The 17,723-nt window shown below is 45.2% G+C and overlaps 1 protein-coding gene across 1 annotated transcript; it reads right to left on the bottom strand.

Moving 5' to 3' along the window:
- Window positions 1-56: 56 nt before the first annotated feature.
- OAZ1 (ornithine decarboxylase antizyme 1) lies at window positions 57-10,053 on the bottom strand. Its single transcript, XM_089535555.1, is given in 6 exon segments — window positions 57-576; window positions 749-834; window positions 1,914-2,086; window positions 2,366-2,452; window positions 2,454-2,511; window positions 9,815-10,053. Coding segments are annotated over 6 exon segments (669 nt in total). The 5' UTR covers window positions 9,949-10,053; the 3' UTR covers window positions 57-445.
- Window positions 10,054-17,723: the final 7,670 nt, after the last annotated feature.

The raw sequence follows: 17,723 nt of genomic DNA, 5'->3' as shown, positions 1-17,723 counted from the left end.
GGTCCTCTTCTCCTGGAGCCATAGCCTCTCCCTTTTTAAATATTTAAAACCAGCAATAAAGTAAAATATAAACTTTTATTTAGAATTAAAGCAAATACTTCAGTATCACAAACACACAATATTAAACTTCCAAGAAATATACTGCTAATTTGGAGTGAGCATTTATTTTTGAACGGTCACAACATGCGGACAAAATGCAAGGGAGAAAAGAGAAAGTGGGAGAAAGAAAGATGACAAAAGTTGGAAATTTTCAACATCTCCCCAACCACCACCACCAGAGCAGCCTGACACAATAATCCATACAAAGAAGTCATTTATGCGCACGCACAACACACACACACACACGTAGATATGCGTATGTATAAGATGTTGACAAAATTTCTACAGATTTCATCTTCTGACAAAGGACAAGAAAAAGCTCTACAAGGCAAAAACACTGCAAATTCTATTCTTCTTCCGAAGAGTCTCGTTCGAAGGTGTAGGCCATAAAGCAAGCGTCGGGTCGCTTAGGGACAAGGGGATGCCCCGGTCTCACAATCTCAAAGCCCAAGAAGCTGAAAGTACGGAGCAGCGAGGCTGGCGGAGGAGAAAGGAAAGGTTAAAGACAAGTGAATACAGGGCTGGAAGACCCCAAAAGTCACAGCTGACCAAACCCGCTGCTGCCGCCCATCTCTTAAGCAGTGCGGATTTGTATTTTATTTTTCTAAAGCAATGGGTTCATATAGCCCTCCCGTTCCCACTGACTCACCTCTGTCATCTCTGTTCTTGTGGAAGCAAATAAACACATGGTCTACTTGGAGCTGTTCTTCAGCAAACTCCAGAAGAACTGCAAAACTGAAAACAGGAAGTGGGTGAGACGCTTTCTCCTCCCTCTATCCAAACTTAACATGGCTGCGGTTTTAAGGGGAAGTCAGCAAAACAAGTGCAGGCAACAACACTCTACCAGTTAAACTGCAAGCCACAGAACAGATGTTGACACAATGATAAGCTTTCGATGCTCTGAGCAGACCAGTCCTGGACCTCATCTGCTCTGCCCAACACTACCAGGTAGATCTAGCGCTAAGGATTTAAAATGCAGGTAGAGTCAGCCTGGGAAAACAGCAATAGGTGGCTTTTTCTTTTCCCTGACAATCTGCTCTTCTGCATTCCTTGTCTGAACATGGTGGCTTCATGAGCAAACACTCTTCCATGAATCTGCTCAACTGATCCCTTTCTCAGCCAAAGTAAGGAACCATCTCATATGGGGCCAACGAGTTCCCCTCTCTTTTGCTTCTCTGCCAAAACTGACAGGGATCCAATTCTTCTCCCCCAGCTCCAAATTCCACCAAGCAACAAAGAGAAGGATACTGACAAGCTGGCACATGCCCAAAGGAAGGTGACCAAGATGGGGGAAAGTCTGGGAGCCAAAACTTATGGGTAATGGCTTAGGGAGCTTGGAGAAGAGAGTGCTAGGTGGTAAGATAAGCAGTCTTTCAGCCTCTGAAGGGATATCACACATAACAGGGAGCAAGCTTGTTTTCTGCTCCAAATTTAAAGGCGATTCAATCTCAACATTAAGAAAAATAGTGTGTCAATAGCCCAGATTGCCACAGAGGGTAATGGATTCTCCTTCATGGGAGATCTTTGGAAGGCCAACATCTAGGAGTGCTTTATTTGTGGTTTCCTGCATGACAAAGGAATGGACGAGATGCTATCAAGAGTCCCTTCCGAGTCCGATACACACTGAATGCCACAAGAGACAGCCACATGACAAGAGAAAACCCACATCCAGAGGTTTCAAGACTTATTGTGGGGCAGTTCCAGACAATAGGCTGAAGAAATAAGGGTACTTGTTGACTAAGCTGAACTTATTAAAAGCCACTGATGCCCTTCCATGTCCTTGCAACACAATGTCAGCATCACTGCCAGCTTACCTATCTTTGCTCCCTTCTGGCAGAGCGCCATTGGGAATTTCAATGTATAAGTTGTTGTTGTTCAACACTGTTCTCCAACTGATGTGTTTGGTATCCGTCAGCCTGGACTGGACATGGAGGATTCTTGTCCTGTTATTGGATGTTATTTCCTCTGTTACATTCAGCCGATTATCCTAGGGAAGGGCAAAGAAGATTTAGAACTATTTGCAGCCAAAGGCGACACTGAAATAGAAATATGCCAATCAACGAACACGCGGACTTAGGTTTTATGTCTCGCTCTCCCTGGATAATACAGTTTTACAAGATCCTCTGCTGGCACGCTCTTTTGCCTCACTGTACAAGACAGGTGCCATCAGAAGTTACAGGATACTGCCTGGAAGTCACCCCACCTCATCCCCTTCTCAAGCATTAAACAAAAGAGCCAAGATACTATAAAGACCATGCATACTTACAGAATAAAATAAATTAGCTGAAAGATTGTGATCCCTCTGACTATTCCCTCGCCCACCTGGGATCTTCAGGGGTGGGTGAGGGGCATCAGGAGCACCACCGAGGCCCTGGACCCAGGTTACTACAGCAATTGAAGGCCACCCTGGAACTGGAAAGGAGAAAAATACAGATGTATTAGTGAAGACGCTAACATGCAAGGAGAACCAGCGTGGTGCAGTGGTTTGAGTTTTCGATTTGGACTCAGGAAACCAAGGTTCAACTCAGACATGGAAACCCACTGGGTGAGTGGCCCTGGGCAAGTCTTACTTTCTCAGCCTCAGAAGGCAAGGGCAACCCCTCAATCTTGCCAAGAAAACCCTAGAATAGAGTAATCCATATGTCAGTGTCATATGACATATGGATCACTCTATGTACATTCATATGTGCTTGAAAGCATATAATAAATACACAAGGTAGCAAGTAGTGGGTTCCTATACATATAAAGTTAAGTCTTATCCAAGAAGGTGGGATATTTTAATCCATCTTGTTCTGTTTTTAGACATAAATTGGGGGGCAAGGAGAACAAGGTCTCCATAGTTATCAGAAGCATATATATGCCTCCAAGTCACTTATGGCAACCCATGAAAGGATGTTCTAAGGAAAGGAACCCTCAGAGGTGTTTTTGCTTTTTCTTCCCTCCAAAATATAGCCAACAGTACCTAATATTCACTGGCAATCTCCCATCGCAGTATTAGCCAGAGCTGACTCTGCTTAGGTTCCAAGACCAGACCAGATCTGATGCCTATGGGGATATTTTTAGGCCCCTAAAACCTGCAGATTTAAAAAAGCACAATACGGCCACAGTCTCATCTCACAGTAATCCGAGAGCTGAAATGACCGTGGAGATGTCCCGGCCAACTGAAATAGGTTTCAACCAGGACTTGTGCAGGGCCGAGGTGGCTTTAGTGTCACCATTAAGCCGGCTGAACCAAATGAAATCCTTCCCCCTTTCTGGCAACCTGGATTGCCCCTCCCTTCTGCACCATCCGTTGCCCGGCAGGCTCAACGCAGCTTGCGTCACCCCGGCAGATGCAGCACAGACTCCGTTCCCCTCGGGGAAAACGCTCACAACCCATCCGGCCAGCAGCCATTTACAAAACACTACAAACAGGCCAAAAAAAAAAAAATCCTCATCCACCATTTTAAATGGCCAAAAAACCACTCCACCACCTGGCTCTTCCTTAAACTCAGCGTTCCCTGAACAATTGTGTAACAACCCATTGTGCCGTAGGTGTTGTCAAGTGTTGCTAAAAGGAGAACTATGCCCCCCTCCATGACACTACAAATTTAACTCACTGGCTTCTTAAGTACAGATAAAATGTTTGTGCATGTCTACACCGGTGTCTTTTCAAATAGCTTCATCATCCTATCAGGACTCTTTGTCAAAGCCATTTGTGCCTCTATCACCATTTGCCACTTGGGTTCCTTTTATACTACACAATTACAGCACTACAATTCCACTTCCCAGCTGCAGCCTCTGAAAATCCTGGGATTTGCAGTTCAGGGAGGCACTAGAGCCTTCCAGTTGAGAATTCAGCATTCCCTCCCTGAATGGCTATATTTCATCAGAGGACAGAGCTAGTAAAGCCACCTCTTGAGCATTTCCTGCCTAAGAAAACTTTATGAATCTCAAAGAGTCACCCTTAGTTTACAGTTGACATGAAGGCACATACATACAAACTGCAAATCCCAGGAGTCCAGAGGATGTTGCCATGGCAGTCAAGAATCGAATCACAGTGCTACAATGATGCAATTTAAAAGTCCTTAATAAGAACCACTGAACTGTTTACGTCCTGGAGGATTTAACTGTTTGGATTCATTACTTTTAAAGTGCTTTGCACTGCAAACCAAGCACTGCTCAACCTTTGTGTTCTGCAATTACAAGTCCTGAACTGAAAGATGGGTATTGGTGTTTTTTGATTCCTCTACCTGCGTTTGACAGAAACAATCCTTCCTCCTCTGGTTAGGATGAACCAAATTCATCCTGACACCCAAAAGGTGAACCCTCAAGCCCACGGTGGGGAGATGCGACCAACTCAAGACCGAGGCCTGACCCCCATCATTATGTGGCGGCCAGCGACTTCTTCAGGTCCCCAGAATTGTTGCACTACAACTTCCACCATCCCTGACCACTGCCATGGCAGTACTGGAACCTACTAGCAAGATCTGGAGAGGTTAGGTTTCAAACCAGTTTTTATGGGCAGCATTACAGTCAGGAGAAGGGCAGTACGGGGCAGTGGTTTGAATGTTTATTTAGTGTTGGATTTATATTTAGTGTTGAATTCAGATTTGGGAGTCAGGTCCTTATTGAAGTTTAGCCTGGCCTACTTCAGAGCTGTTGCGAGGACAAAATAAATCATTAGCTCATTAGAAGGGCAAGATATATAAATGTAACTAGAGTCGGCATGGGGTAGTGGGCTGTTTTGAACTTGGACTCAAGAGAGACCAGGGTTCAAGCCCCCCCTCAGCCGTGGAAACCCACTAAGTGGCCTCAGCTTCAGAAGCAGGCAAAAGCAAACCTTCTCTGGACAAATGTTGCCGAGAAAATCCCATTGTTAGGGCTGCCATAAGTCACAGTGAAGGTCTTACAGTTGTTTTAAGTCCAAACAGCTGAAATGCCTGCAGCGACAAAAAATAAAATGTCTGTGTTAGCAATCAACAGATCAGTCCCCAGCTAAAGCGGAAAGAGGTCCCAGCTACGGTTGGCAAGGCCTTGGGTCTCGCCCCACAAAAAGAGGAAGCTGGGTGTTAATGAGCCCACAATGCAAAGGGATGGAAATTCCCCCAGCATGCCCTTCCCTTCCTGAAATGGGCAGCTACATCTCAAACCACACTCGCCTTATACGCCTCTTCTCATTTACTCAAGCCCAGGGAAGAAATGTTTCCGGAGGGACCTCTTTCTCCTGGTCACACCAAAACGTAGCATTCAACATCAGTCTTCCCCAACCTGCTTCCCAGTTTCTTTGTACTGTACCCACCACCACCAACCCCAACCATTAGGAAGGAGGAGTGGTGTAGTCCAAAACCTTCTAGAAGCACCCAGCTTGTGGAAGGTTTGCTTTTTTAAGTGCACAAATAAAAAGCTCTCCCTTTACTAAAAGCCCTGACCACCTTTCAGTGTTACTCAAGATCTTTCCCTACTTTAGCAGCCTCATGCCCAGTGTTACCAAAAAGGGAGGAATTGAGTATTAACTTCCTTTATAGGAGAATATGCTCTTGGAGGGATACCTACACAGGTTATTTAGCGAATGGTCCCTATGAGTAGTCAACATCCCAGTAATGACTACATTCTACACTATCCCTTCCTAATCCTAAAGGGTTTGAAGATGCAAACATGAGAGAGGGAAGGTACATAATTCTGCCTCGCCATTCACTAAGCATGTTTATTGTTCACAGAAGGGGGAATGTGCTCCATTTGCTTGCATCCCAACAAAAGAAGGACACTGGCCTCCTCTGAAACCTCTCCTCAGACCCTGGTACTTTGGATGGTGAAAGAACATAATCATGCTATTCCCATGTTCTGCATAGGGCTGCCCTCTTTCCTGGGTGCTTAAATCTAAGCAAACTCCATGCTTTTTTTGGCAGGGAAGAGCTGAAAAAAATCCACCAACGTGCCCCCATGAATGGCCATCTTGTGCGCATTTGAGGCCTCATTCTTTCATTGCCGGTGGGTACCTAAATATGCAGACATCTCCGTGGAAGGAAGAGGAGAACGTTCCCCCAATGAATAAAGGGCCTGTGTTTCTTCTTCCCATTTAGATCAGAGAGGGAGAGGTCCTATATAATGAATGAGCCTTCTGAGGGGTACAGAGATACACACACTGAATGAACCTTGTTCTTTCCTGGGTGGCAGTGACTAAGATCTTGCTTTCATTCCCTTTCAAGCAGCACAGAAAGACCTTCCTCTTCCTGGGAGGGGATGCGCGATGGAAGGGCCCTGGAAAGATTATAGCACAGCGGCCCCATGCTTTGCCAACTCTCCCTTCCACAGAACACATTTTTAAATGGGTCACCTCTGCTTCACAAATATTAGTTGCTTGAGCTGCAGCTCACCCTAATGGCCTTACCCTAAAGGCTAAGATTTAGGCTTTCCTCAATGACCAGGTTCTCACCAGCCCCTTTTTCCTGGCCTAGTAAATTTTAAGAACCCACCAGAGACAAGAAAACAGCAGTATTTGGTGGGTCTCATTCTACGCTGCCCGCCCCAAAGATACAACCACCACTAAGGCAATGATCCCACAAACATTGGCCCTTCAGCTGTTTTGGACTTCAGCTTCCAGAATTCCTGACTGTTGACCAAACTGTCTGGGGCTTCAGGGAGCTGGAAGCCTAATACACTTGGGAGGACCAAAGTTTGGGAATCCCTGCACTAAGGTATATTTTTGTTGTGTACAGTGGGCCCTTGGTATCCGCTGGGGTTTGCTTCCAGAACCCCCCCGTGGATAACAAAATCCATGGATGTTCGAGTCCCACTAAATACAATAGCATAGTAAAATAGTGTCTCTTATATAAAATGGAAAAATCAAAGTTTGCTATTTGGAATTTATACTGTTTTGGAATATTTTCAAGCTGTAGATGCTTGAATCCGTGGATAAAAAAAAAAACCATGGATAAGGAAAGCTGACCATAGTTTCCGACTTATGGCAACTCTATCATATGGTTTGCTTAGCAAGGTTTGTTCAAAGATGGTTTGCCGCTGCGTTCCGCTGAGGCCGAGAGCATGTGCCATGCCCAAAGTCTCCCAAAGTGGAGGGAATCGAACCCTGGTCTCCAACAGAGTAGTCTAACACTCAACTCACTACATTATGCTGGCTCATATCAATGTATATATGTATACATATATATAAATGGGACCTCCTTCTTTCCTGGGTTCCAAATTCTGGATGGCACTAGTGGGGAGGCAAAGGAGGTAACCGATTTGAACTTTCCCTGATGAAAACGGACAGGCTTCATTCCCTTTGCAACTCAGATTCCTCATATTCACCTAAGGAAGCTGGGTAGCCATTTTTGTTACTGAGGGAGGAAAGGATAACCCAAAGCAGATGCGAGTTCTCTTAATCGAGGGATGAAAAACTCACCTTCCGCTCTTATCCACCAGCCACCCTACTTGACCAAGATCTCAAGGCCTGGATGGTAGAAACCTAATATCTACGTTCTGGGAACCAGATCAAGATAAAAAAAGCATAGAGATAAAAAAAATTCCTGACGGCGAGTGAGTTCTCACTTCTTGCTCAAAACGTTTACGTGGAAGATCTTATTTCTTGGGTGATGGATAACTAATACTTGCAGGAGAAAGAAAAAAATGCCTTTTCTTTAAGGGACAAAGAGAGGGCTTTTGTTTCACCTCCTCTCACACTCCTTTGTGACCTGAAATCTCCCTCTCACAAACACACTTGTGTGGGGTCAGAAGAGAACAACCAACCACTGTCGCCCTGAGAAGGGGAAAAGGCAGGGAACTGAGTCATAAAGGTCCAAAACACATTGCAGAAATAATCCGGTTTGAGACCGCTTTAGCTGCCCTGGCTCGATACTAGGGAATCCTGGGAGCTGTAGTTTTGCGAGACACTGAGCCTTCTCTAGCAGAGAGCTCTGGTGCCACAACAAACTCCAGTTCCCACGATTGCCTAGCACTGACCCAAGGCAGTTAAAGCGGTCTCAAACCGGATTATTTTTTCAGTGTGCTTTGGACCAGAGGCTAAAAACGTCTCACAAAACTACAAATACCAGGATTGCCGAGCACTGAGCCAGGGCAGGTAAAGTGGTCTCAAACTGGATCCTTTTTGCAGTGTGTTTTGGACCATACTTACTCTTCCGGCCTCTACCACGCTATACTTCAGTCCACTACACCTCCACCGACCCTATCAATAGTCACTCTGGCTGAAGGGAAGCTCACTCCATCCTATATGAGTAGATCCAAGCACCTGGCCTGTGTATTTTGGGGGAAGCGGGAGGGATAAACCAATGCCTGGGAGATCTACTTTGGGAAGGGCGAGAGAAAATTCTTCCCTGCTGTTCACGCTGGGTAAAGAAGTGAATACTGGGGTGGCTTTGTTTTGTGGAGGGAAGAAGGGAAACTAAGGCTGCATCTACACTGGAGAAATAACCTGGTTTGGCACTGCTTTTCAGCATCCTGGCTCAAGGCTATGGAATTCTGGGAGTTAGGAGTTTGTTGTGGGCCCAGAGCGGAGCAGAGCTTAAGGAAGGAAGGCCCCACAACAAACTCCTAACTCCCAGAATTCCATAGCCTTGAGCCAGGATGCTGAAAAGCGGTGCCAAACCGGGTTATTTCTCCAGTGTGGATGCATTCCAAGGCTGTTTGGGGAAGGAGGAGAAGGAATTGCTGATGAAATTGGTGGAGGAGGAGGAGGAGAGATTGGGGAGGAGACATTTTGGGGAGGCAAACAGATGCGGCTTCGTGAGATCATTTTGGAGGATGGGAGAAGGAAAGGGGGTGCTTCCTGGGTCTTTCTTGGGGAGAAATCAATCGCCTCCTGAGGCCATTCTCGTGGGACGGTGGACGGAGAAAACTGATGCCGTGTGAGATTGTTTTGGGGTGACAAGGAGACGGTGCATTATTCTGGGGAGGGAAGGAAAAGGGAAGCTGGTGCCTCAAGTGAAACATTTTGGGAGGGATAGAAAAATGGGGGGGGGGGAGGAAACTGGTACCCAGTAAAACCATTTTGGGAAGGAAGGAGAGAACACTGGCACCCAGAGAGGCCATTTTGAGAGTGAAAAAGGGGGATAAAACAAATACCCATTTTTGGGAGAAAGGGATAAAACTGGAACCCAGAGAGACCATTTTGGGAAGGAAAAAGGGGATAAAGCTGGCACCTTGAGAGATCGTTTTGGGGAGAAAGAGAGGGATCTGGCACCCAGAGAGGCCATTTTGGGAAGGAAAAAGGGGGATAAAACTAACACTCAGGGAGACCATTTGGGGAGAGAGAAAGGGATAAAACTGGGACCCAGAGAGACCATTTTTGGTAAGGAAGAGGATGAAACCTGCACCAAGAGAGGCCATTTTGGGGAGGAAAAAGAGGGGAATTAAACTGGAACCCGGCGAGACCATTTTGGGAAGGAAAAAGGGGATAAAGCTGGCACCTTGAGAGATCATTTTGGGGAGAAAGAGGGGGGGAACTGGGCACCTAAAGACCCCATTTTGGGGAAGAGGCGTCTGAATGTGTCTCCTCCCAGGGATCCTGCTCTGGGGACAATAAAAGCGGCCATTTTGGGAAGAGGGGGTAAGCCAGCCCTATCAAGGCTCCTTGACAGGAGCCCCTTCTTCCCCCAAAACCACTTCGTGGGGGAGGCGAGGGGCGGGGCTACTCGGGGCCACGCCCCTCCCTCTCTCTCCCCTGGAAGGCGAGGCGGGTAGGCCGCGTGGGAGTCTTTCCCTGCGGGGCCTAACGCCTCACCTCCTCAAAGCGGCGGCGCTGGCGGGCAGGGCGGGCATCTCGGCGGCGGCGTTGGCGTAGGTCCTTTTATTCCCTTCCTTCTCTCGGGCGAAGCAGTGACTGTTGAGGATCCGCTGCAGGGAGGATTTCACCATCCGGTCGGGTCTTCTCCCCCCTCCGCCGCCTCCTCCTCCTCCTCCTCCTCCTCGGATCCCTCCGCGGCGGTACCTCCGATCCTCCTTCTCCCGTCGGCTTCACAAAATGGCGGACGGAGCAGCGCCGACAACCGCCTTTATATACCCCCTACTAAGCCACGCCCACTCCTCTCATTGAAACACGGTGATGCCACGCCCATTCCTGACGTAAACACCGCATGGCCACGCCCGTTTATGCATATCACTCTAACTCCACGCCTACTTCCAAGGCGCGCCACGCCCATCGTTCGTCATATAAGGACAAGGCCACGCCTACGTATTAATCCCGCCCACTAGCTCTTCTCCTTTCTCTCTCTGTGAGGTAAACAACGTTTTTTCCTCCCTCCCCGTCACCTTGAAAGGCTTCTGTGATTGGCTGAGAGAGAAAAAGAGAGAGAGGAAGGAGGGAGGGTGCTGTGGCACATCGCCCGAGATTGGGGGGCGGGGGGAGAAGGAGCTGTCTTGTTCTGATTGGCTGAAGGGAAATAAGCCTAGGCATTTGATTGGCTGGGAGAGTTGGCTTTCTTGAAAGAAATGGTCGTTGAAGAGGCGGCTGAGAAGAGTGATAAAAAATGGAGGGGAAGGAGCAGGGAATGAGAGAGTTGCGCATGCGCAGAAGCTTATAAGGCTGAGGGGACTCATTTATACACACACATATGTATATATACAGTATATATGTATATGTATATGTATATATATATATATATAAACGCCTTATAAAAGAAACACGAGCAAATTGTCACAAATTCATTTTTCACAATAAGCAACCATATAATGAATAAAATTACAATTCAAACATTCAAACACGAACAAATTGTGTCTGTTATATTATTACCATTAATTTATTATTATTATTATTATTATTATTATTATTATATATCTATATCTATATATCTATTGGGGTGCATGGTGAGAATTTGCTGTGGAGAATGTTTAACTGACCAAGGATTGCATTTCTTTCTATAGTAGTAATTATTGTTATTATTAATAATAATTATTAATTATAATATTACATGATTAATATAATAATAATTATTATTAATAAAAACGACAAAAAGGAATGTATTCTTTGGTCAGGTAAACATTCTCCACACCCCAATATATGTGTGTGTGTGTGTATATAAACATATATAAACACAAATCTATACATACACAAACACACATATTGGAGTACAAGGTAAGAAATTGCTGTGGAGAATATTTAACTGACCAAGGAATACATTTATTCCTATAGTAATAATTATTGTTAATAATCATCATCATCATCATCATCATCATCATCATCATCATCATCTAAAAAAGAAATGTATTCCTTGGTCACTTGAACATTCTCCACAGCAAATTCTTGCCATGCACCCCAATGCATATGTATGTGTTTGTGTGTTTATGTATACATTTATAGACACACGTTAATCATCATCATAATCTACAAAAATAAATGTATTCCTTGGTCACTTAAACATTCTCCACAGCAAAATCTCGCCATGCACCTCAATACGTATGTGTGAGTATATATATATGTGTGTGTGTGTGTGTGTGTGTGTGTGTGTAATAGATTCACCTTAGGGTCAAAAATTACTCGGACACAATACAAGAGTTCACCTATAAATGCAATGGAATTTGTAATATATACTATTTATGTAAGTGAGAGCAGGCATGGTGTAATGGCTTGAGCATTGAGGTATGACTGGAGACAAGGGTTCGAATCCCCACTCGGGCAATGCCAACCTCCCTTGGAACCAGGGACGTAGCCAGGATTTTGGGAAGGGGGGGGGTCCAGACTAAGTGCCACCATTATAATGGGGCTTGGGTGCGGCGGCGCAGCAGCACACACCATTGATTTTATCTAACGGAAGGGGGGATCCAGACCCCAAGAACCCCCCCTTGGCTACGTCCCTGTTGGAACAAATCTTGCCAAGGAAAGCCCATGTGGGTCGCCATGGGTCAAAACAATGGAGTTCTGTCCTCATAGTTACAGCTGACAATGTGAAAACCACTACCAACTGGTCCAAAAATGTGCATTTTTGCCTGCTTGCACTTGCACCCCCTTTCAGCTCTCCTGTGTTTGTGGGGTGCATCTTTGCAGGTTTTCCGCAATTGCTGACTGCAAACAGGAATCCCCAGTAGTTACAACACAGTGACTCCAATTTACAATTTCGTCGGTAACAAACAGGATCCCAGCAAAGCATATTTAATTATTTAAATTGTATTTTATTATTGTTATGCGGGAATTATTATGTTCTCTCCCTCACACTTTTCGCACATTGCAAAGTGGAATTTTTTAGTGGTCTCCGCTTCTGGCCAGGCATTTTGCCGGCTCTATTGTGCAAAGGACTTAGCTGTTCCCTTTCTGCCGGAGTGTCCTTCCGTGTGAGGACCAGGGTGTGTATAATCACAACACCTCTCTTGCTTCTTCTTTTTTGGCTTGGGGAACGATGAGCTGATCCTATTTAATCTCTTGTTATCGTTGGGCCGATCCGCCTTAGGGACACAGAAGGGCCCTGTATTGTTCTGTCGCTGCAACTCGCCACTCGGCCGGTAAATGCTGCGAAAACAATCAGAGGCCCCGGCGCGAGCGTTTACGTAAGGGATCTATCGTGAATAAATTCAGGCTCAGTTCTGCATGCCGAAACATTTCTATTCCAAACAGCCCATTATATTGGAATATGTGCTTGTTAGGATAGGTTCCCTATCCATCTGCAAAATGCCAGGCCATTTGATGGAAGTCCCTGGTCCTAAAAGAAGATATTCTGGCCTCATTCCCACAATCTATTAAACCCGATCACATATAGGTTTGAACCAGTTTAAATGACTATGGTTCACTCTTGAACCAAATCGCTGAAGTGATTCGGAGAGGGGGGCCATGCGCTAGACCCATTTAACCCGCATATTTTTGACGCCAATTTTTCCCATGTCTTTTTGGATAAATCGCTTCCGCGCATATTTCTCTCAGTCCAACCATCTTCAGAGGTACACAAGATAGAACCTTCTCGGCGGCTGCGCCCAGATTTTGGGGTTATTTTGACGGACTCCTTACAGTCCAACAATTGCACCCTTGTCTTGTGGAACATGGTGCTTTGTTTGTGTGATTCCCTTTCACCTTAGTCTCCATTTTCTCATCTCTTTGTCTTAACAGGTGAACCTTTCTGGCTATCAGTTAACCTTGCTTTGCTTGCACCGGCAACTCCAGGTTGTGAAACGCCGGATCGAAACATCAGGACTTTATTGAACTGAGAAGAACGGGTCTGGCCAGTTTGGATCCCTCCCTGCAGTGGTTTCAGTATCCTTCTTTTGTCCGTGGCATTATTGCTTTTCAGACCATGGACTCAAGAGAATGTACCTCAAACGGAGGGATGCTCAAAAGCTGCTAAGGTAGAACATGGGGTGGCCAGTCAGTTGAAGGTGAAATATGCAATTACACTCATTCCTCCATATTTGCGGCTTTAATATTTGCGGATTTGATTAATATGTTCTCTCTAGGTCCCCCAGTGCATCTCTGTGGTGAACTTTAACTAAAAGTTGCACTAAAAGACCTAGGGATTCCTAGAGAGAATACTAAGCATTTGCAACTCCTCCAGCGCAGTTTCTATGGTCAGTGTCTGTCAGACGTTGACCAAAGAGTTGCGCTGGAGGACCTAGAGATTCCTAGAGAGGTGTCTTCTTGGGTATAAACATTGTGTTTTTGTTATTTGTGGTTTTCCCATATTCACGGGGGTCTTGTGCCCCTAACCCTAGTGAATATGGAGAGACAAGTATATTCTTACTTAGGGAGATGGGATAACTATTTAATCTAGTCTACTAGGGCCAGCGTGGTGTAATGGTTTGAGGGTTGGACTATGACTCTGGAGACCAGAGTTCAGATTTGGGTTCAGCCATGAACACCCACCCACTGGATGATTTGGGCCAAATCACAGTCTCTCAGCCTCAAAGAAAGGCAAAAGCACATCCTTTCATAACAAATCTCGCCAAGAAAACCCTGTGATAGGGTCACCGTATGTCGGAAACGACTTGAAGGCACAGAGCAACCACTTGCTTCTAGACAGAACATTGATGTAGTGCAGAATGGAGGGATGAGCCCCAGGATCACAATTACTGGGAAAAGGCAGGAGGGAGCTAAGTTAGGTAAACATATAAAGCCCTGGAAAGTCTTTGCAAATTGATGCAGTAAATGAATATAACCTTGGAAATCATGGCTTCTCTCCTAGCTGAGCTGTAGACTTGCACCCAGCCCTTTCCTTTTTCCTGAAGGTGAGTACCCCAAAACTGGACAATTTGCGCTTGTCTTCTCCGAGGAGTTAATCCACAAAAACTGGAGACTCACTCAGGCCCAATCCCTGAGGTCTGGCAACGTTATGCCTGATATCCTTACACTAAAGTCCAGTTAGCAAAAAGTGCATGCGAAGGATCAGCTTCACGCTGATTCCTTTCCGCTGCGTAATAAATCTCAACACAAAAGCCTGCAAGGAAGAACTTTGCTCCGGTTTGAAGCTTGCGAGTCGAGGCTTGTGGGGAATGCTCTTAACATGTCTCTCAGGAATGTAGTTTGGATAGTCAAGAGAGTGGTTTCATTTGTTACAGCTGGTCTAAGCAAATATTTCAAATACCTAGGCTCTACCACCAAGTTTCTAGGCAAAGAACAGATTAAAATAGGTTTTTGCCTGCACCTATTGATGCGAAAGTCTATCCGTTTGAAGTCAGTGGGGATAAACATTAACCTGGCTTCAGTCTAAGAATTTCAAATATTGATAAGGACATTATTAACATATCCTCCAACCCTCCCAATTTGGTAGGGACAGTCCCAATTCATCCTGTATCATCCCACTTTCTCAACTGCTTTTAAAATGTCCCGGTTTCTCTTTCCTCCTCCCACTTTCCCCCTTTGTCCGAATTGCTTCAGTGGCCACAAAATGAGTTCAAAGCGCAATTTGCACACAATTAACTCAAGGAAGGGAGAGGAAGGAGGTGAAATCTTACCTTTCCCAGGAGTCTCAGGCAAAAGCAAGCTGCTCCTAGCTTGTCTGTTTTATTCCTTATTAATAGCTTTTTGCCATCTTGACCTCATGCAGATGTTGCTTGGCTACACCAGTCCCAGTTGTCATCTGTGAAACGTTGGAGGGTATGTGTTAAATGCTTTCTAATAAAGTTCATGGTATACGTCTCCTTAATTTCCCTTGCCACCTCTTTGTTCTTGTGTCCGTCTCCTTATTCGTGACTTGTCCTGAAATGTATTTATTTAATTTATATCCCTCTTTTCTCTCGAACGGGGGCCAAAGCAGCTCTGAACATGACTGAAAACAAGGTAAAATGGAGCAAAATAAACCTGCATGGAGAAGTCAAGACGACTCAACTGAAGCTATCTTGCTTTGGACATATCATGAGATGATGTGACTCAATAGAAAAGACAATCATGCTTGGCAAGGTAAAAGGCAGGAGGAAAAGAGGAATCAATCGCAGGTGGATTGATTCAACCAAGGAAGCCACAATCCTAAATTTGCAATACCTGAGCAGGGCAGTCGATGACAAGGTGTCATTTAAAGGTCTCCCATTTGTAAAGTCACCACAAGTCAAAGCCAACTTCACGGCAATAAATACTTGAAGGGATGTCATATTGAGGAGGGAGCAAACTTGTTTTCTGCTGCTCCAGAGACCAAGACCCAGAACAGTGGATGCAAACTGCAGGAAAAGAGATTCCACCCAAACATTAGGAGGAACTTCCTGACATTAAGAACTGTTCAACAGTGAAGTGCAGTGGAGCCTCCTTCTTTGGAGGTCTTTAAACAGAGGCTGGATGGCCATCAGCTGGGGATGCTTTGATTGAGAGTTCCTGCATGGCAGAAGGGGGTTGGACAGTTGACCCCTTGTGTAGTCTAACAACTACATGAATTAAAACCTAAGTGAGTCCACAGATTGTGGCTGCAGCCTTGACACCGCTTTAAAATCCATGCAAAGCTAATGCGAAGGAATTCTGGGATTTGCAGTTTGGTGGGGCGCCAGAGCTTTTTTGCCAGGAAAGGCTTAATATCTCACAAAATTAGAAATACCAGAAATCCCATTGCATTGAGTCAGGGCAGTTAAAGTGGTATCAAACTACTTTCTGGGAGCTGCCACCGAGAAGTCTCTCTCTCCCCGTATCCTCGCCAAACACATCCGTGGATTGAAAGGAAGCCCTCTTCAAAGTCAGGCGAGCTGATAAAATGAAATGGTGTGTTTGTGTGCGTAGGTGTGTTTGCTTGTGTGTGGACAGGGAAAGCTGCCGCCCTGAGGTTTTTGACACCCAGCCAAGCTACCTTTGTGACTAGCAAATGGTGACTCAACTCTCGGTGCCTTCAGACATCTGCTACGTGCCGCGAAAAAGAGAGGCGGCTCCGCGCGTGACCATGAGGAAAGATGACAAACCTCCGCCGATTTCCTAATCATAACTACTCCAGATTGTAAGCACACTTCTTCACAGAGCATGGGAAGGGCCCTTGTCGAATGGCACGTCCTTTGTATGGCAAAGGTTCAGGGTTCAGGTCCTGACAGCTCCCAAGGCCTCTGGAGCAAAGGTTTATGACAGCGAATCCCTTTGGCCACTGATGAAAGCAGAAATAAGTACACAAAAACACAGTTGACGCCAAGGTAAAAGGATTTTGGAGCATGGTTTTACATCAAATATCAATCATTTACCCACCAAACTGTATTTTTTTCGTCCTGCTTTAATCTTGCTTTCTGTGTTTGTAAAGAGAAATGTTAGCCTCAAACACAGGATTTTATCACACGGGGGGAAATTGGTAGTTTAAATGGTGATTATGCCGTGAAAATCACGCAATCACGAATCAAATGTGATTAACATTTTCGCACACGGCGCGATAAAAGAGCCATCGTCCCAGGAATAACCGGGCAATAAACCGCAACAAATCATTCAAGGGATTTTAAAAAGATTGCATTTTTAGATTAACATTCATATAGGAAAAATTAAAAGTAACAGGAGGAATTCTTGCTAGAGGCCAAAGCGTACTTTGGATATATCATGAGATATCATGAATCCCATTTCTGAGAGAAAGGCAACAGTATAAATCCAATAAATGAATAAATGCAGGAGTTTCTGGAAAGGACAATAATGCTGGGGAAAGTGGAAAGCAATTGGAAAAGAGGAAGATTGTGTTACAGATGGATGGATTCGATCCAAGGAAGTTTGCAAGACTTGAGCAGAGCTGCGGATGCATTATCATTTTACTATCAATTTCCTATGAATAACAAGCTGCTTCGTGGCTTCCTTGCAGAAGAAAACCTTATGAAATGCATGGAGTTGTCATCAATCAATAATAGATGATCAATTTGGAATACGTCATTAGCTAACCTCACCAATAGGGGGCACTGTTTATCCTTTCAATTTGGAAAACACACCCCCACCCAAAAAAACCCCTTTATATTTATTGTTTAAGAATATAATTACAACAAGCATGACTGAAAGGTTTGTGCCTTTGCTTCAGATACATAAAACGAGTCTCTCCAGAGGAGCTAATGCACTTCTTACTCTGAGCTGATGGTTTACTTATTGCTCCCCAGGGTTTCAAGCAGAAAAGGGCATTTCCCCATCTCTACAAATGTGGCTATTTTCACTCTGACAACCCTAGTTTGCTGTTATAGTGTACCTCCAAGGCGACCCTATCATGGGGTTTTACGTGACCAGGTTTGTCCAGAGGAGGTTTGCCATTGTCTTCCCCTGAGGCTGAGAGAGTGTGACTTGTCCTAGG

Source organism: Sceloporus occidentalis, unplaced genomic scaffold, assembly GCF_023333645.1.
Source record: "Sceloporus occidentalis isolate IW3139 unplaced genomic scaffold, rSceOcc1.0.p SCAF_8, whole genome shotgun sequence".
NCBI lineage: Eukaryota > Metazoa > Chordata > Lepidosauria > Squamata > Phrynosomatidae > Sceloporus > Sceloporus occidentalis.
Note: the sequence above shows the minus strand (reverse complement) of the source record. Positions and strands in the feature narration are given on the sequence as shown.